General features: G+C 32.6%; 1 protein-coding gene across 1 annotated transcript in view; it reads right to left on the reverse strand.

Annotated features, from left to right (window-relative positions):
* Nucleotides 1-21126, reverse strand: part of LOC129228590 (SCY1-like protein 2) — a 96737-nt gene that overhangs the window by 36492 nt on the left and 39119 nt on the right. Inside the window, exons 3-6 of the mRNA XM_054863272.1 lie at nt 9385-9561; nt 7094-7216; nt 3000-3113; nt 724-856 (exon numbers count right to left, since the gene is read on the reverse strand). Coding sequence (XP_054719247.1) covers nt 724-856; nt 3000-3113; nt 7094-7216; nt 9385-9561 — 547 coding nt within the window. The remainder of the gene's footprint in view (nt 1-723; nt 857-2999; nt 3114-7093; nt 7217-9384; nt 9562-21126) is intronic.

Raw genomic sequence — 21126 nt, forward strand, 5'->3', positions numbered from 1 at the left:
TGCAATTTTTAAAGTGAGCAAGGGGCAAAAGTGATTGTTTATTTTGTTTACTTATTCATTTACTTATTTAACCTCCTACTTATTTATTAATAAATTTATTGATTTATATTACTTAATTTAATAATTCACTTATTTAATCATTCATTTAGTTATTTTCTTATTCTTTCACTATTTTACTCTCTCATTTATTTTCCCCGCATATATTAATTTACTCTTTATTTATTTATTCGTTTATTGTTCATTATATGCTCATTTATTCATTCGTTCTCTGATTTAATCATTCACTTCATCAAACATATTTTTAATAATCAAATAGGAAATATTTCATTAGAATTTTTTTTTTCACTTCCCCCATAAAAAGAGGAGAAATGTTTCTACTTTTCTATGAAAGTACAAATTAACTGCCAAAAATGAATTTAATATTTCGTTGCAAGCTTTAGTGTAAAATACATTGATGTTCCATTACGTAACTTGATTTACGCTAAAAATTTCCCACTTGTTGATTTTGAAAAAGGTAAGTTATTTCTACTATTTGACTTTGCTTCACATTTTCCTACGATTCAAATGTCATCTGTTACTGCAGTGCGCCTGGTTGCCAGAGAAACATGGGTAATCTATTATGCCGGATCCTGCAGTCACATAACTCTCTAATATTCAGTTAATATAATGGAAAATCTGATTGCTTTAAATTCTATGCAACATGCTAAAAGAATATTTACTTACTTACTACCGGCATAAGTATTGCAGGATCTTGTACTTTGGCTTTACTCAACATAGGAAGAACTTCATCTAAAATATCTGTCTTTTCCAGTTTGTCGATTATTTTTTCTATGCACGTAAGAGCGTTGGCTTGCACCTAGGAAAAGACTTGAAATATTTCATTTCTGTATTAAAAATTCCTAAGCATGTGAAAATAATTTTGGTATGACATGTTTGTGATATGACAAGCAAATTCAAGCAGAAACATTTGCTTAAAAACTTGAAATTTATATTGGAACAATACAATATTGAAACTGTTTTCAGATTTGTTGCCATAAGTCACAGGAAAGGACTGTTGAGAGCATTGATTTAACCGTTAAACATACTGCGAAGAGCTCAGTAAATTCATAGATCAACTTTCGAAAAGATGGATAAAAAAGGATACAAAAATATCCATTCTCATCCTGACCCATAAAATATGCACTATTTGAATCCTGTAACAAGTTATGTTATTGAATATAGTACGTACATCAACAAAGTGAAGGAGATTTCACTTCAAAGTCGTCACGCTGACTTTAAAAGTCATAAATAATGTTGAAAACGAAGATACAGCTGAGTCAAAAACACCAAATCATAAGACTATGCCAAAGGATTCATTAACATTTGGACAAGTTTTGCTAGTTGGATGGAAGGGAAAGAAATTAACAAAGAGCAATGTTGCTCAGGTACTTCATATAGAAGATAAAGGAATAGAAATATCTTGTTTGAGAATGTGTAATAATGTGGGAATGAGAGAGAGATCTTCGTGTTTGCTGAGAAAGAAATAAATGTTCTATGGATTATGATAAAAATATTGAGTATTTAAAGAATTCAGAATTGTAACAGTTGGCTCAGGCATTAGATATCATTGCTTCAGACTGCTTTATTAGCTGAATAAATGTTTGTAAGTTGAAATTTACCATGTTTAATTGTTTTGGACTTCTTGTCCTTTCGTTACCCTTAACAAATACATAATTCATGTACTTAAAATAATTATTTTTTAAAACTAAAGGTGAAATTGTATTGATTTAACATTCCCGTATGTGCTATAATTTTTATAGAATTTTCCCTTTTATAGTTCAGCTGAACTTTTGGGGAGAACATGATAGCGTTAAAATCATGTCGCAAAAATGTCCTTCAGTTACCGTTTTTTAAATTTGATTTTTAAAAAAAGTTATGGGAAAACCGCCTATATTGGACCACTGCTTAAATTAGACCGGGAGCTTATAATCTAGCGTAGAGTTCTGTGCTACACTCTACCGGTGGAAATACAAAGATTTGTGTCTGAAACCTTTAAGGATGAAGTTTCGTTACATTTCGATCTGCATAGCTGGAGTTACGATGTGATTTGTGTTGGAAACGTGTTCGATCTTATTTTAAGAACTTGTATCTAGTAGAATAATACTAAAATTTGTGAACTTAGAAAATTGCTTTTGTATTATTATAAACAGTATTAAATGGGGGCAACAGCAATTACATGCACAATTGGAAAACTTGTTGACAAGGTATATTTAACAGAATAATAAAAAAAAATGGCGTGTTTTCCTTTATTGGACCGAAAATATTTTCCTATATCGGACCGGTAGCCCAATTTAAGAATATGTAATCAAGCAAGCCTTTTTACTTATCGCGTTATAAAATAAGTGATTAGTCTAACTTAATAACGTAGTTAGAATTATTTTGAGCATATTTTAACACTTTTTCATGAATTTCATTTTGAATTTTTGATTTTTTCAAGCACACTTTTTAGAAGCAGCCACCCATAAAATTAGGTGTTTATCCTATAAGCTTCAATTTCAGTTTTGTTGAACATAGTTTTTCAATTTGACTAAAATTAATTAGAACTAGATGATAACATCACACCTCTTTTATGCACTATACTCTATTCAAGGAAGAGATAGAAGTAATCAAACAGCTTTCCAGACACTTTTGGGCTTTTTCTCTGGCGCAAAAAAACTAAACCATTAGTATTCGGCATTTCTTTGCTCATATCTAGTCTATCTTACCCACGAAAATAAGGTTCTAAATCTGTGCTACATCAAATAAACGAATTAAATTTTATTTTCGTACCTTTGGCGCAAATTTCTAGAGTGTTTTTTTTTTTTTTTTCAAACAATTGCATGAGACGAAAAGCGCTAGTTATCTACTTCGGCTCCTTGTTTTCCCCTTATCTTTTAATCGTTTGCTGTACTATACTTCCCCTTTCCCCGTATTGAGTAAAAACAAATTCTATTTAAAACTGGAAATAAAACGAAGCTTACCTTTATACCATTGTTGTTTTCAAACACTTGTTTCGTCCGTGGCAGCACCATTTTTCGGACGGCAGTTTCTTCCAAATAATCAGCTGTCTGAGCCACCGCATGCAGAGCAGCACACTGAGTTAGCAAAGGGAAATAAAAAGAATTATGCATTAAAAACATAAATACATAAAAATGTCCATTCCTAAAATTCATTACAAGACTATACATTGCCTTGACATAAATTGCATAAGAATCCATTGCCTTGATATCCATTGCAAGGGTATACATTGGCTTGATAAATATTGCAAGAGTATACTGTCCACTTTTGAGAAGTTGGGCTTTGGTTGTGTGTGTGTGTGTGTGAGCAAGTCCATTTCTTTCAAAGGGGAGCAATCAGTAAGACGAGGAATTGTTAGGCGTAGAGTTGGGCTACCATTAAGCCTTTTGATCTTCAGCCGTTTTTCCTCACCCCTATTTTAACAAATGGAATCGTTTAATCGGCCGGCCAGCGGATCTCAACTTGCCAGAGGCAGACAGTATGCCCTACTAAATATTGCAGTAGTATACATTGCCTTGATATCCACTGCAAGAATCAAAAGTGGCCAAATAAAAATTGCAACAGTATATAGCCTTGATATCTGTTGCAGGATGATATTTTAACAGATATATTTTGCTGCCATTGTAGGTGATGTAAAGTCAGCATTCAAAAATTAATATTTGGTATTTGTTATTTATAACCCGTTTAATTCGCCGCTTCATAACATTTGCTTATGATACATTTTTATATAACATTGCAATATTTCCTAAAAGAAACTGTCTTTCCTCGTTACATATCTCTTCAATTTCTCATAATAAGTAAAGCTTAATTAGAAATGTTTGATGTGGAACAATTAATTACGAATCGAAGATTTATTTCCAAGGCTAACCAAATCACATTACGAACCGCCGTTATTTATTTTAATTAATGTATTTACCCCGAATTCAATAAAACTCTCTCTGTCATTATTTTCTTATCGCACTTTTTATTTGAAGTTGTTTTCTACCACATTTAAGGATTAGTGATTGCATCTAATTGCGAGGAAAATTTCTCAAATTAATGCAAAACGCAACTCCATTAACTGCAAGTGAATTTTTTGAATTGATCAAGCGAGCTTTATTTAATGGACGCATTCTACAGACAGAATCAAAAAGGAAACTACGCCGATGAAAGGTCTTGAATCGATTGTTTGAATTAGTTTAAGGTAAACTGGTGTAAGGAAAAGTCTGTACATTCGGTTGGTTTTTCGCAGATATTGTTTTTGAGGTGATATTTGCAGAACACGTGGGTTTTATTCAAAGGGGACGGGTAGACCTTGAATTCGACGAAAATCGACTAGAAAATCAAAATTTTGATTTTTATGTTTTGTTGAGCTTCAAACATTTCTCTTCCTAAATCAAAAAACCGCTTAGCGATTGAGCATTTTTTACCAAAGTTACAACTGCTCAAAGTTTGCACACAAAACGATTTTTCATGAGATACTCCTAACAAACTTGGCTGTTCAGATGTAAAGAAAGCAGGAAAAGTTAAAATTTAACATAATCGCGCTTATTATTTTAATTAAAATATTATTATAAATCTTGTTCTTGTAATAAAACATGCTTCAGCGACAAATAAAAACACTAAAGAAGAAGTTTTGGAAAGTAAATTTTAAAGGTAGGTGCAAAATTATACTTTTATTGCATTTTACTCAAAACAAAATTTTCTCGATTTTCATAACTACAAAATGCTCCATGCGACACAATTTTTGCTCAAAGTACAAGAAATTCAAAATTTAGCCTCGTGTTTTACCAAATAATAAAATTTGGTATGCATTATAGAATCTAACTTCAGGAAGTTTAAAAAAAAAATGACTAAAATTTACTAGTAGGAGAAATTTCGGGGAATTTTCATCGAAGTATTTAAAAAAAATTCTTAAAAATTTTATTTTTAAGGAATTTACTAATTAATACCAATTTTTTTTGTAATGACTTATTATGTAATAAAATGAGAAAATTAAGCAAAAACGTAAAAATTTAAGTCGCGTAGAGCATTTTGAATTTTCAAAAATATTTAATTTTTTTTAAATTTTAAAATAAGTAAAAGCTGGTTTTTCTTTTTTTTGTGATACTCTATATGTTTATGCTTAAATACATAAGCACACAAGATGTCTCTAGTGTGAAAACTAAAAAAAAAAAAAACCACCGTCCCCATTTCGATGCATTACTTTTGAATACTTTTACAATTAATTGAAACTTAAATGAAAACGTAATAAATTGTTTTGGTGTTCTATGCGTATGTTTAAAAGTGTTATATGCCATTGTATCATACGACTCAGGGTAATCCTTGAAAACAGCGTTGTCTTTCTCATTCAGACAAGGAGCCAAGCAACCCTTGCTCCAATACCCTTGCAGGTATTGATTTGGTTCGACGGCTTAGAGAAATTTGACTTCCACAGATTTAACGCTCACCCTTCATCCGTAGCGTACACAGATGTTCTTTAACCGGCTGGCACCGAACACGCGACTCTCTAGTTACGAGGCGAGCGACTTAGTGAGCAGGGCATCATTCCACCATTTATTTTTTTACTGTAACCAACCTATCAATATTTTCTAGTTTAACTTCAGCCATATAACTATCATCACTACATGCTCATTGCTACATTTAAGCTATAATTATATTTTCGGCACGAATGAGAATATACATAAAATAAAATTATTCATTCGGAGGAACTGAGGAACTGAACTGAAAACCGAAGATCTTTAATTTGTGTGGAATGAAAACTGGAACTGAATTATATATATATATATATATATATATATATATATATATATATATATATATATATATATATATATATATATATATATATATATATATATATATATATATATATATATATATATATGGTTTGTCCGGAAAGTAATAGGACTGATTTATTTCTGCCGTGACTGTACTTCGGAGCGTGCACGCGCCGGCTGGATTCGGCAGAGGACGTTCCTAGCTAACGAACGAGCGGCTAGTCGATTGTCTCCAAGCACCTGGAGAGTCAGGACAGGCATTTTTGCTCGACGTGTTTCTGTGAGTGGTGCAAGTCGAAAATGCAGGGTTCGTTAGAGCAGAGGTGCGCGATTAAATTCTGTGTCAAACTCGGTAAATCTGCGACAGAGACGTTTGATATGATTAAGCAGGCTTACCCAGATGTTGCTTTAACAAGAAGTGGTGTGTTTCGGGGGCACCAGATCTTTTTGGCAGGCCGGGAAGAGGTCGCCGATGAAGACCGTGCTGGAAGACTTTCGACTTCGACAAACACCGACAATGTGACTCGTGTGCGCAAAGTTTTGAACTGAGACCGTCGACTAAGTATTCGTTTAATTGCCCAAATGTTAAATTTACCAAAATCTGAGGTTCATGGTTTTGTGACGGTGCATTTGAACATGCTCAAGGTGTGCGCGAAGTTGGTCCCAAAAGTGCTCACTGACGACGAACAGCTACCTGACCAAGGCCGGCATCCCAACGCTTCCGTAGCCGCCCTACAGGCCAGATGTGGTCCCCCGGACTTTTTTTTTTTTTGTTTCCGCGCCTGAAAAGGCCGATGAAAGGCAAGCATTTTGAGACGACAGAGGGCATCCAAGCAGCATGCACAGCGGCTCTCAAGGCTATTCCGAAGAATGCCTACCGTGAAGCCTTTAATGCTTGGAAATCACGCTGGCAGCGCTGCATCCGCGCAGAAAGGAGCCTATTTTGAAAGTTTTTAAAGAATTGTAACAATTGCCTCAATAATTTTTTTTTAATCGACTCAGTCCTATTACTCTCCGGACAAACCCTGTATATATGTTTTTAGTTAAACCGGAACGGAAAAAAAAACGGTTTGAAGTCTTGACACAAAGTTGTCCAGTTCGTTCATTTGAAGACTAACGTCCGCATTCATCAACTGACCGGACATTTCTACTTTCGGTCATGAACTTGAACCGAAATATGAAGCCTTTTGATTGGTTGAGAAAGACTTCGACCAGTCGTTTGGCGGTTTGACAGAGGGTCAAACCGTCTGGCGTATGTAAGCGTAAGCATAACTTAAAATAAAGAACTTGAAATTTACCTGAATTTGAGGAGTCGTAGAATCAAATGCGTTGTACAGCATGGGCAAGACTTCAGATTTTAGATCACTTTTAGGAGTTTTCTTCATAATAACATCCATGTTTTCCAGTAACGTAACCGTAGCCTAAATTGCGGGAAAATTTATTTCTTATTACCTTAGTGTAAGACTACTACAAACTAAACAATTTTGAACAAAGCCTTCTGATGAATATGAATAAAAGAGCATTATTTTGTTCATAGTTCATAAAAATAATTGATTTATTTAAGTAGAATACATGGTATAATTTAAGCCCAGAAACGTTATATTTCACACTCCGTTAAGATCGAACAGCAACTAGACTGCTTGACAAAATAAAAATACGCTTTGCAGAGTTTAAAGTAAAAACAAGTCACCACTAAATTTAAACAATATATGTCTTCAATGACAAATCATTTAAAAATGGAACCTGAGTAGTTTTTGGAAAATGAATGATAATAGCGGTATAAAAGCAAACTTATGTTTTGATTTTAATCAATAACCGTTTTGGTTATTAAAATAACTTATCACTTTACAATCATTTTGAGCAGAACGAAATGATAAATCTCTACAAAGATTTGCGATGAAGCAATACAGAAAAACATTGTAAAAATTTCAAGTTCCGAGAAATCATAATTCCTTTTGTAGAAGGAAATGTATGGAAAAAAAATATAAAAAAAATTGGAAAGGGGAAGAAAAAAATGAATATGTTTTCAGAACAATGCTTTTTCTGTATGTAAAAATCCAAGAGATGCTTTTCTCTTTGTAACTGCAAAGCGATGAAAGAAACTCGGAAATCAGAAGAAATTTTCAGTCGGTCCTTTTCAAAAGTTCGTTTTTCATGTCTGCAAGAAAATTTAATTTAGTGAGTGTAGTGCTGAATTGAAAGAACCGGAAAGCTTATTGATTTTTATGCAAAGATTAGAATGTAAGTTTTGCTTTTATTGCTATCACAGCTGTTATCGCTCTGCAGATAGTTATAACCGGCTCTTCATAATTTGACAGTTGTACTCCGCAATACAATGTAAGAGAGAACCCTACACCTTCTCCCATTTAATGTTTTAAGGTGTAGGAATTTTTCAAGCTATTTTTTAGATGATGAGTGGCTTTGAAAAACCCATAAAGATTTTTGATTTATTTGTGTGCAAATATACAAAACGTAATTTTGCTGATATGGATCAGCTGATATGGACAACTCAAATCGTATTGTAGAAGTTTGTAACTGGCATTTCATGTTTTGGTATTTATTTTATAAACTACAAGTCTGACAGCATTTCGTTATGCTTAAAATGTTAGGGAAAGAGTGACGTCAATAACCGGAAAGCTCACTTGTTTTATACTGAAATTAAAACATAAAGTTGCTATTATCACCATTAAAATTCTCACCATAATGTAGACATTGATAACCGCTATTTCATCATTTGACAGCCATAATTGGAACTACAATTTGAATTTAAAGAAAAAAATTCTACTTAAAATTTTAAATAGAAGGAGCTTCCTTTTCAATTTATGTTTTTAAGGTGATTAATGGTTTTAATAAACCAAAAGGATTATTGCTTTTCAGGCAATGAATTAAATGCAAGTCTGCTTGCACTGAAAATTACAGCTAAAATTATGACGTAGAGGATTGTAGCTGACATTTCATAATTTGATAGTCATTTTAGTAACTATAATTGACATAGAATTCCCCTATGCTTAAAAGTATTGTAAGGGGATAAATGACTTAAATAACCAAAAATATTATTGATTTTTTTTTTTTTTTGAAAAAAATTTAGAAGTAAGTTTGCTTATATTGCTATTAAAATTCTAATCGTAATTGAAAAACTTGTGAATGGTATTTCCTCATTTAACAATCATTGCACAGAAACTACATGAAAAAAGAATTGAAGGGTTTGCAGCAACGAAGAGTTAACTCCATTTCTTGGTCTTTTAGTTCAACAAGGAGTTATTTCCGGTTGATAGTTCTCAAGTTCATTTGGGTCAACAAGGAGTTATCTCCGGTTGATAGTTCTCAAGTTATTCGTTAGAATGAGTTAGCTGCTTCATTCGCTTGAGCAATATGGCGTTGACTTCATGAGATTTTCCAACAATCAAAGAATGGAGTTAACTCTTTGTTGCTGCAAACTCTTCAACTGAGTATGCGTAATGTAATGCTGCCACTGTTCTGTTTTTATTTAACGCATCCTAATAACTAGCCGCTACAAACTTAAACGCGTCTGGGATTTTCATAAAGTTAAAATCAGTGGAGTTTTCTTTTTTCTTTATCATTTCCTTACCTGTACGCTCTTTGGCATGGCGAAAACAGCTCTGAATACAGGAAGAATTAGTTGAGTGTATTCTTCCTGCGTGGATTCTTCGATCATGAAGAGCAAGGGCTGAAGTGCTGCGGCCAGCACTTCCGGCGTTTGTAACTCCGAGTTCAGGGAAGGCAGCACGTGCATGTACCACATTTTCTGCAAAACAAAATAAAATATACTGAACACATGAAAAACTCATCAGTCGTCATAAGACGGATCATCCAGTAAGTATGTCTACTCTTATCATTAAGTTGAACCGCTCTAATGCTGCTGTCACTCGTCTGGTGTGCTAATTCTACATTAGCTACCAGCCTGTGTGGCTCTCTTGGCTTCTTTAAGAGGTTTTGCGCCTCCAGCTCAGTTACTTCCTATTCCGGGCTGATGGGTGCTTAAAAGCACGAAATGCAGTCCTCGGATGGAATGACTGAGCTGGCTGTGTATTTTATGTGTTTCTGTCTTAGCCCAGGCTTAGGGCGGTAACTTACGGCAAAATACCTAGCTTTGACTTCAGTCTTTGAGTTAAACCGCACCATTGCTGCGGTCACTCGTCTTGTGTGCTAATTCTACATTAGCTACCAGTTTGTTTGGCTCTCTTGGCTCCTTTAAAAGGTTTTGTGCCCCCAGCTCAGTTATTTCCAATTGCGACGAAACTGTAGTCTTCGGATGGAATGACTGAGCTGGCGGTGTATTTTAAGTATATCTGTTATCTGACCATGTTGAACGTGAAAAATCAGCAACCGGTTTGTGAATTTGGAACCAAACAAATTAGTCCAGCAAGGAAAGAAGTGATGTTTAATGATTTTCTTCAAAATTTGAGCGTGTTTTTGATTTTAGTAGTTCTAAAAAAAAGAAAATTGCTGGAACTTTTAAACAATTTATAATAATTATTATCAATTCAGAAATTAAACTTATGAGGAGGAAGTTGGCACCACAATTAGCCAATAATCAGTCAATTCCAACAAGCGAAGCCGAATATTCACCTTTCCATCTAATCGGTGGAAGAATAATAATTGTGTGACGTCACTTGCGTTAAAAGTGGAAACGCACTCTACTATAACAGTCGTTAAGGTGAGTTCTGAGCCACATTTTCCGAACTTTAAGCTGGGCCTCAAATGCTTTAAGAGTGTTGTGGCATCTAAATGCATTGAACCAAAGAAAAACGCCTGAAGTATTGTGTGGTTATCCCAAATCAAGGAATAATAATGGGACTATAACACATTTTCAAAAACGTTCGGTTTCCGGTTTGACAGTATCGGCTTCTGTTTAATTAAGCAGCAGGTATGTAAAAAAAAGTGGTTACACACCTGAAACTTCGCTTTTGTGGCTGGCACCGTGATTTTTACGAAGCAGCCATTTTTTTAAAATCATTTTTTATTCTTTTGTTAATCTATTTTTTGACGTAATTTTGTCAGTTGAAACACTATAAATCGAAACATATTTCATTAGAGTGCTTCAGTTTCAACTCAAAAAAAAGAAAAAAAAATCTATTAGGTTAGAGTACTTAATGCAGTTCCCAAACTTTGAAAAATAATTATAAAAAAAAGGAGACATAAAGAAAGATTTAATTTAGTTGGATTTTCTAGTAGGACAATCGCAGTTTTGTAGCCAAGAAGAGTTTAAAGATAGTTATCTAAATTAATGGCTAATCAGGTTGTGTGCGGTTAGCCCCCCCCCCCCTTCACAATGAAAACAAAAGAAAATGACAATGGAGAGAAAAATGAAACAAACTTAGTAGTGTAAGACGTAACAACATAAACATAATTACATTTTTGTTAATATGTTTTTGGTTATGTTATTATTTAAACATAAAAACTTGCATTTTACTTAAAGCCAAACATAATTGTCAGCCAATAATTTCCTTTAAAAACATATTCTATTAGTATTAATTCAACTGAAAATTATAAAAAACATTTTATGTCTAAAATTTCTTTACTATGCACCTAAATGTAGAGATATTCATTTTTGATCTGCTTCAAACGGAAGTAACTTTCAGTTTATGTGTTTCTTATTTTCTCTCTTCTCTCATTTTCGTTTGTTTTCATTGTATAGGGGGAAATTAGTGTAAGACATAACAACATAAACATAATTACATTTTTGTTAATATGTTTTTGTTTATGTTATTATTTAAACATAAAAACTTGCATTTTACTTAAAGCCAAACATAATTGTCAGCCAATAATTTCCTTTAAAAACATATTCTATTAGTATTAATTCAACTGAAAATTATAAAAAACATTTTATGTGTAAAATTTCTTTACTATGCACCTGAATGTAGAGATATTCATTTTTGATCTGCTTCAAACGGAAGTAACTTTCAGTTTATGTGTTTCTTATTCTCATTTTCGTTTGTTTTCATTGTATAGGGGGAAATTAGTGTAAGACATAACAACATAAACATAATTACATTTTTGTTAATATGTTTTTGGTTATGTTATTATTTAAACATAAAAACTTGCATTTTACTTAAAGCCAAACATAATTGTCAGCCAATAATTTCCTTTAAAAACATATTCTATTAGTATTAATTCAACTGAAAATTATAAAAAACATTTTATGTGTAAAATTTCTTTACTATGCACCTGAATGTAGAGATATTCATTTTTGATCTGCTTCAAACGGAAGTAACTTTCAGTTTATGTGTTTCTTATTCTCATTTTCGTTTGTTTTCATTGTATAGGGGGAATTTAGTGTAAGACATAACAACATAAACATAATTACATTTTTGTTAATATGTTTTTGTTTATGTTATTATTTAAACATAAAAACTTGCATTTTACTTAAAGCCAAACATAATTGTCAGCCAATAATTTCCTTTAAAAACATATTCTATTAGTATTAATTCAACTGAAAATTATAAAAAACATTTTATGTGTAAAATTTCTTTACTATGCACCTAAATGTAGAGATATTCATTTTTGATCTGCTTCAAACGGAAGTAACTTTCAGTTTATGTGTTTCTTATTTTCTCTCTTCTCTCATTTTCGTTTGTTTTCATTGTATAGGCGGAAATTAGTGTAAGACATAACAACATAAACATAATTACATTTTTGTTAATATGTTTTTGTTTATGTTATTATTTAAACATAAAAACTTGCATTTTACTTAAAGCCAAACATAATTGTCAGCCAATAATTTCCTTTAAAAACATATTCTATTAGTATTAATTCAACTGAAAATTATAAAAAACATTTTATGTGTAAAATTTCTTTACTATGCACCTGAATGTAGAGATATTCATTTTTGATCTGCTTCAAACGGAAGTAACTTTCAGTTTATGTGTTTCTTATTCTCATTTTCGTTTGTTTTCATTGTATAGGGGGAAATTAGTGTAAGACATAACAACATAAACATAATTACATTTTTGTTAATATGTTTTTGTTTATGTTATTATTTAAACATAAAAACTTGCATTTTACTTAAAGCCAAACATAATTGTCAGCCAATAATTTCCTTTAAAAACATATTCTATTAGTATTAATTCAACTGAAAATTATAAAAAACATTTTATGTGTAAAATTTCTTTACTATGCACCTGAATGTAGAGATATTCATTTTTGATCTGCTTCAAACGGAAGTAACTTTCAGTTTATGTGTTTCTTATTCTCATTTTCGTTTGTTTTCATTGTATAGGGGGAAATTAGTGTAAGACATAACAACATAAACATAATTACATTTTTGTTAATATGTTTTTGTTTATGTTATTATTTAAACATAAAAACTTGCATTTTACTTAAAGCCAAACATAATTGTCAGCCAATAATTTCCTTTAAAAACATATTCTATTAGTATTAATTCAACTGAAAATTATAAAAAACATTTTATGTGTAAAATTTCTTTACTATGCACCTGAATGTAGAGATATTCATTTTTGATCTGCTTCAAACGGAAGTAACTTTCAGTTTATGTGTTTCTTATTCTCATTTTCGTTTGTTTTCATTGTATAGGGGGAAATTAGTGTAAGACATAACAACATAAACATAATTACATTTTTGTTAATATGTTTTTGGTTATGTTATTATTTAAACATAAAAACTTGCATTTTACTTAAAGCCAAACATAATTGTCAGCCAATAATTTCCTTTAAAAACATATTCTATTAGTATTAATTCAACTGAAAATTATAAAAAACATTTTATGTCTAAAATTTCTTTACTATGCACCTAAATGTAGAGATATTCATTTTTGATCTGCTTCAAACGGAAGTAACTTTCAGTTTATGTGTTTCTTATTTTCTCTCTTCTCTCATTTTCGTTTGTTTTCATTGTATAGGGGGAAATTAGTGTAAGACATAACAACATAAATATAATTACATAGTTGTTAATATGTTTTTGTTTATGTTATTATGGAAACACAAAAACTTGCATTTTACTTAAAGCCAAACATAATTATCAGCCAATAATTTCCTTTAAAAAGATATTCTATTAGTATTAATTTAACTGAAAATTATAAAAGACATTTTATGTGTAAAATTCCTTTACTATGCAACTGAATGTAGATATATTATTCATTTTTGATCTGCTTCAAACGGAAGTAACTTTCAGTTTATGTGTTTCTTATTTTCTTTTGTTTTCATTGCGGAGGGAACCGCATAAAACCTGTATCGCCTTAAATTTAAATAACTATCTTATTTTTCAAATACAGTCAACTCTCGATAACTCAAAGTCCCAAGGGAACGGCTATAAAACGTTTGAATTTTTGGTAGTTCGAATTATGGAAAGTTTTCAAAACAGTTTTAAAAGTTTGGGACCCAATAAAAACTTTGAGATAAAGGAATATTCATATTATTGAGATCCGACTGTATTTGATTATATTTTTTATATTTTAGGGTATTTTTACTTTAAACAGGTTAGTCATTACAACATTCAATAATTTACGTAGTCATATTAAGCAAGAAATGAAATCACTCTCCTGAAAAAGAAATCAATTTCTTCCTAAATGTTGAAAATTAATTCCAACAATTATCTCGGACATCGCCTCTGGCGAAAATTGCTTCATTATTTGTTTGAGGACACCGCAGATGTCACCCTTTTCTATGCTTTAGAAGCAACAGTTACCTGAAACTCCGGTTTGCCATTCGTTTCCATGGCAACGCATCGAACTGAATGGGCTTCGGAAAGATTTATATTCCACCTAAGATGAGGGAGAAAAAATCTAAGCTTGGAAATAGCACTCTTAGAATATGAGAAGGGAATACTTTCTACAACTCTTGTAATCTTGGTTTTTTCTTTTTCCGGTACAATCTCTGCGTCAGTAGACACTTTCAATTCAATTGAGAAAAGGACGTTTTTTTACTTACTGGGCTTTGCGATCTTCATGTTAAACATTTCGTTGATTTATGCAGCAATTTATCATCAAAAGTTAGTTTTGTTAAGAATCTTAAAATAAAAGACTTAAGGTAAGAATGACTACGAAATCAGAAGTGTCACTACAGGGAAGGAGGGAGCCGTCCGCCCCGGAAGCCACCCATCTGGGGGGTTACTCTCTTATTTTTTTCTGGCTGCATCAAATTTTCACACTCGAGCCCAGCGAATTTCCGAAAGATGTAGATAATAATTCAGTCTGTGAAAAATAATAATAACAATTATTTTCAAAGCTTCTAAGTCCACTTAATTTAAATCCAGTAGGTTTTCACTAAAGTTTGAGCAACAATTAAGGTAAAGTTACCAACACACACCATATAACTGTTTATTACTCAAATCTATTGCAGACACAATCAATACTGCTTTAGCATCAAGGAATGATACGAACTTTGCACATCACCAAGACTTTAATTATATATTCGTGTCTTGCAATCAATTTACATTGATTACATTTATACCATGACCCGTTAATAACCACTCAACAGAAATCCAGTAGACTTTCGGTAAAATTTAGGCACTAATCAAGTAAAGTTACCCACTCGCCATATTAACTGTTTATGGCTTAAATAGATTGCTGACACAATCTACTGCTTTAACATCAACAAATGATAGGAACTTTGCGTATCCCTGTGATTTTAATAATTAGGCTCTTTTTAAAAGCGATCTATTGAATCATTCTCAGTAACAGAGATTTTTCTTAACATTGACTGGAATTTTGAGTTTGAACATAAACATCTTGCAATTAATTTCACTTTTGTTAAATTTATACCTTGCTCCGTTAATAATCACTTAGCTGAAATCTAATAGGCTTTCTGTAAAGTTTACGCAACCATCAATCTCAGATTACCATTTCAACATCTCTTTATTTCATAAATAGATTTCTGATAAAAGCAATACTGCTGTAGCATCAGGATATGGTAGCATGGTATAAACTTTGCATTAGCAAGACAATAAAGCCCGATTCACATTAAGAGCGAAACATTGGATCACTCTAAGATGCAAAGATTTTTCTTAACATTATTAAGAATTGTGTTAGCACATATACATCTTGCAATAAACTTCATAGAGATATCTATACCATGCCTCTTAAATAATCACTTAATTGAAATCCAGTTGACTTGGAGAAAAATTTTAACAAGTTCAGATTGCCCCCAAGTTTACCATCTTTCTGTTTCATAAATAGATTGTTGATAAAACCAATACTGCTGTAACATCAAGAAATGACTTCTCATGGCTCAGATCTTAATACTCGGTTCGCATTAAAAGCGAAACATTGAATCATTCTCAGAAGCAGAGGTTTTTCTTAACGTTATCCGGCATTTGGAGTTTGAACGTATACAGGCGTCTCTCGTATAGCACGGTACTTGTACAACACGGTTTCGGTATAACACGATACCAAATTTGTGATTATTGTTACACGGTACCAAATTTGCGATTATTATTACACGGTTTCGATATTACGCGGTAGGAAACTTGAATTTAAGACCTCATTGTTTTGATACAACACGAAAGTTATGCTTAAAAAAGAGGAAATTTCATTTTTGTATAATACATTCTGTTAATGTTTGATAATAATTCTAATAAGTTTTTACTTTGTTTTTATGAAACTTGGTTTCGATATAACATACTACACATCCCGTGATTCACACTTTTTCTAAGTCTGGTATAACACGGTTTCGATGTAACACGAAACACGGTTTCGATATTACACGGTACCAAATTTGCCATTATTATTACATGGTTTCGATATTACGCGGTACGAAACTTGAATTTAATACTTCATTGTTTTGATACAACACGAAAATTATGCTTAAAAACGGGGGAATTTCATTTTTGTTTAATACATTGTTTTTTTTTTTTTTTTTTTGATAATAATTCTAATAAGTTTTTACTTTGTTTCTATGAAACTTGGTTTCGTTATAACATGGCACACATCCCGTGATTCACACTATTTCTAAGTCTGGTATAACACGGTTTCGATATAACACGGTACCAAATTTGTGATTATTATTACACGGTTAAGGAATTACACGGTACCGAATTTGAGATTATTCTTACACGGTTTCGATAGAACATGGTACACATCCCGGGATTCACACTATTTCTAAGTCTGGTATAACACGGTTTCGATATAACGCGAAACACAGTTTCAATATTACACGGTACCAAATTTGTGATTATTATTACACGGTTTCGATATTACACGGTACCAAATTTGCCATTATTATTACACGATTTCGATATTACGCGGTACGACACTTGAATTTAATACTTCATTGTTTTGATACAACACGAAAGTTATGCTTGAAAAAGATGGAATTTCATTTTTGTTTAATACATTCTGTTATAGTGCCTAGAAAGAGGTACTTCTAGGCACTATAATTATGTTAACGTTTGATAATAACTCTAATAATTTTTTACTTTGTTTTTATGAAACTTGGTTTCGATATAACATGGTACACATCCCGTGATTCACCTTATTTCTAAGTCGGGTATAACACGGTTTCGATATAACACGAAACACGGTTTCGATACAACACGATACACAGTGACATGATTTTTGCTATGTACATGATTAATTAGTGTAAAAATAAATTTAAAAGTTATTTTTAAAAAAGTCTCGTATAACACGGTTTCGATACTACACGGAACAAATTAACCGTGTTACGAGGGACGCCTGTACATCTTGCAGTAAATTTCATGTCTATATTTATATCATTCCCCGTTAATAATTCACTTTGCTGTAATTCAATAGACTTTCAATAAAGTTTAGGCAACCATCAAGCTCAGATTACGAAAATACCATCTTTCCGTTTTATACATTGGATTGCAGATAAAACCAATACTGCTGTAACATCAAGAAATGACTTCGCATCGCCAAGACTATAATACGTGGTTCATATTAAAAAAGATACATTGAATCTTTCTAAGAAACAGAGATGTTTCTTAACATTATCAAGAATTTTGAGTTTGGACACACAAATCTTGCAAATAAATTTCATGTTCATATCCATACCATCATGCCCCGCAAATAATTACTTAATTGAAATCCAGTATAAGTCTTTCAATTTTTGGCAAGCTTAGGTTACCATCTTACTATTTTTCCATTACATAAATCGATTGCTGATAAAATCAATACTACTGCAACACCAAGAAATGGTATAAACTTCGCATTGCCAAGACTATAATACGTGGTTCATATTAAAAAAGATACATTGAATCTTTCTAAGAAACGGAGATGTTTCTTACATTATCAAGAATTTTGAGTTTGGACACATAAATCTTGCAAATAAATTTCATAGTTATATCCATACCATCATGCCCCGTAATTAATTACTTAATTGAAATCCAGCAGACATTCTTTAAAGTTTAGGCAAGCTTAGGTTACCATCTCACTATCTTTCCATTACATAAATCGATTGCTGATAAAATCCAAGCTGCTGCAACATCAAGAAATGGTATAAACTTCGCGTCGCCAAGACTTTAATACCCGGCTCTCATTAAAAGCGAAATATTGAATCATTCTCCGAAGTACGGGATTTTTCTTAATATTACCGAGAATTTTGAGTGTGGACATAAATGATAACAACGTCTTCCCTCCTGATTTATAGGATGTAATGCGTAGGTCAGGAAGAAAAGACGAACGAAATGTTCGAAGAAAAGCCAGAATTTCTCGTGGAAGAGGGAAGATTGAAACCACTTGAGCAGGCCTTCTTGAAACGATGTCAAGTTTCATAATGAGTCCTGTGTTCGGCTTATCAGTGGGGAAAATGCATTCGCTTTTATTTGCGTGGGAAGGTAATTCTTTCTCAGTTTAATATCAGACAAACTCTGTGATTTCTTTTCCATATCAATTTTTCGCCACCAACTTGAACTGAAGGTGGATTTTTCTTTAGCCTATTTAAAAAACCACAGTGAAAATAGTCTGTTCATATGGAAAAAAAAATTAATTTGAATTTTGTCATTTTGAATTCAAATTATGTTTTTCGCAAATCACGAGTGTGTGTGTGTGTATGTAGGCGTGTGTGTTTGTGTGTGTGGGAGGGTGTGTGTGTGTAGGCATGTGTGTTTGTGTCTGTGTGCAGGCATGTGTGTGTATGTGTGTGTAGGTGTCTGTATGTATGCGTGTGTGTACGTGTTTGTGTGTGTTTTTGTGTGTTGGTGTATGTATGTATATGTATGTATATGTGTTTGTGTGTGTATGCGTGTAAGTGTAGGATATTGACGCAACCTCTAGACGGTTTTCGCCAGAAGAGCAGCATCGGGAGTAGCCGGTCAACGGCGATGCTGCAGAGGGTGGCGAGGGGAAAATAAAATCAAAGGACATCAAAACTGCCAAGTCAGAACAATAAGCAATCAACCCCCCCCCCCTCCCAAAAAAATGCATAGAGAAAACAACAATTTTATTCAAAAATAATTTATTATATTTTAGTTTCAATCCAAAAGGAACTAAAGTCTGGCTGATAGGAGATGGCACTCTCTATTTCAGAAGTGTCCAATTTCATGGAAGTACTATAAGCAGAGGAAAAATGTCGAGAATAGAATTGCAATAAAGACGCAAAGCTTGACGTTTTTACTTTTTAACTAAATGCATTTATTTCCGCAACTTAAAAATTTCAGTTTTCAATAATCACCAGCGAAAATGTATCAGAAATATTTTTATTTATTTATCTCATTCTACAAATCTTAAGTGTTAACCATAAAAATTGCGTAAGTTATTCTTCAAAATACATCAACATACTTCAATCAGCAAACGACAAATTGAAAAATAAATTTTTTCACTCAAGATATTCGCAGCAATTATTATGTCAAAAAAAAAAAAAAAAAAGAAGAAAAAGAAGTTCCGTCTAGAATTGACCGAGTCTACTTTCCCTTAGATCAATACAGACTTCCTAGCAGCTGATCAATATTTTCTTAATTAGCTAAGCCTGTGAATTTCGTCAAACATATCTTTTTAATATTTTAAACTGATTTCTAAATCAAAATATGTCTCCCACAATTGATGAAATAGAAACGTAAAAAATAATAAACGGGAACTCAAGTAGCAGCACCTTTTAAACAATGCAGCTAATTTATTTATTTTCAATAAAAAATAGTTAATTGTTTACAAAAAAAAAAAAAGAAAAAAAATATTAATTTGAATTTTTGGCAACTTGAATTCAAATTATGTTTTTCGCAATCACGAGCGTGTGTGTGTATGAATGCGCTTGTGTGTTTGTGTAGGCGCATGTGTGTGTGTGTGTATGTGTGTGCGTGTTGTGTATGCAGTGCTGTGTGTGTACGCGCGTGTGTATGTACGCATAAGTGTGTGTGTCTGTGTGCAGGCTCGAATGTGTGTATGTGTGTGTGTATGTATGCGCGTGTGTGTAGGATATGGACGCAACCTGGAGACGCATCGCCCCTGGAAGCTAGAGGAGCAGCATCGTGAGGAGCCGGTCGACGGTGATGCTGCAGAGGGTGCTGGCGGGAAAATAAAATGACAGCACATCAAAACAGTCAAGTGAGAACAATAAGCAATCGTGATTGATCAAAAAAAAAAATATTTTGGTAAAAATAAAGCGCCTCTGGTCCCTGCCCTCCCGTTTGCCACAAATTAAATATATGAATAAATAACTATACTTAAAAAATACATAATTAATAAAATGTTTTCCAAACTAAATAATTCTCGTCAAAATTAACATCGTTTGCACATTTCTTCATTTCTGGTTTAAAAAAAAAGAAAACAAATAAAGCACTACGAATTTCCCTTCTATTTCCGTTGCCAAAAATAAATCAATAAATTGAAGCTTTAAGAATGATAATAAATGCAAATCATCTCAACAACCATTATTTTACCGTAAAAATCAGGACTACCCATGGAGTCGGAGCCGGACTGGTTTCGGGGTAAAAGAGTCGGAGTCGGTCATTGCTCCTCCAAGTCTATTTCTGTCAAGGCAGAATTGGTTTGATTTTGAGGTACAGGAGTCAGAGGCAGTAAATGTCTAGCCCTGATAAAAATATTTGCGCTTTAAATTCATTTTATTTTAAGTCAGTCGTATTTGAGGCAGTAAGAAGCAAAGGCATGCAAGTGGTAGAATAAAAAATTTGGAGAAAACCAGTACAAATGGCTGGTGAAATTCTCCGCTGTCTTGGGGGAAGAGATAGTACTAGTAGCTCTGGTAGGTGCTGCTATACAGCGTGGTTTAGAAAAACTTTTCAATGAAAGTCTTACCTAGGACATTATCTTTAAGCGCGTTTCACTCAAAACTTGAAAATGTCCTCTTGCATCTATTGCTTCTGTATGCTTCATTTGTCTCCGACTGGTATCTGTTTAAGTCTAGATATGGAGTACATTGAAGATGAACAATCAGACTACATTATA

Source organism: Uloborus diversus, chromosome 8 (assembly GCF_026930045.1).
Source record: "Uloborus diversus isolate 005 chromosome 8, Udiv.v.3.1, whole genome shotgun sequence".
In the NCBI taxonomy this organism is placed as follows: domain Eukaryota; kingdom Metazoa; phylum Arthropoda; class Arachnida; order Araneae; family Uloboridae; genus Uloborus; species Uloborus diversus.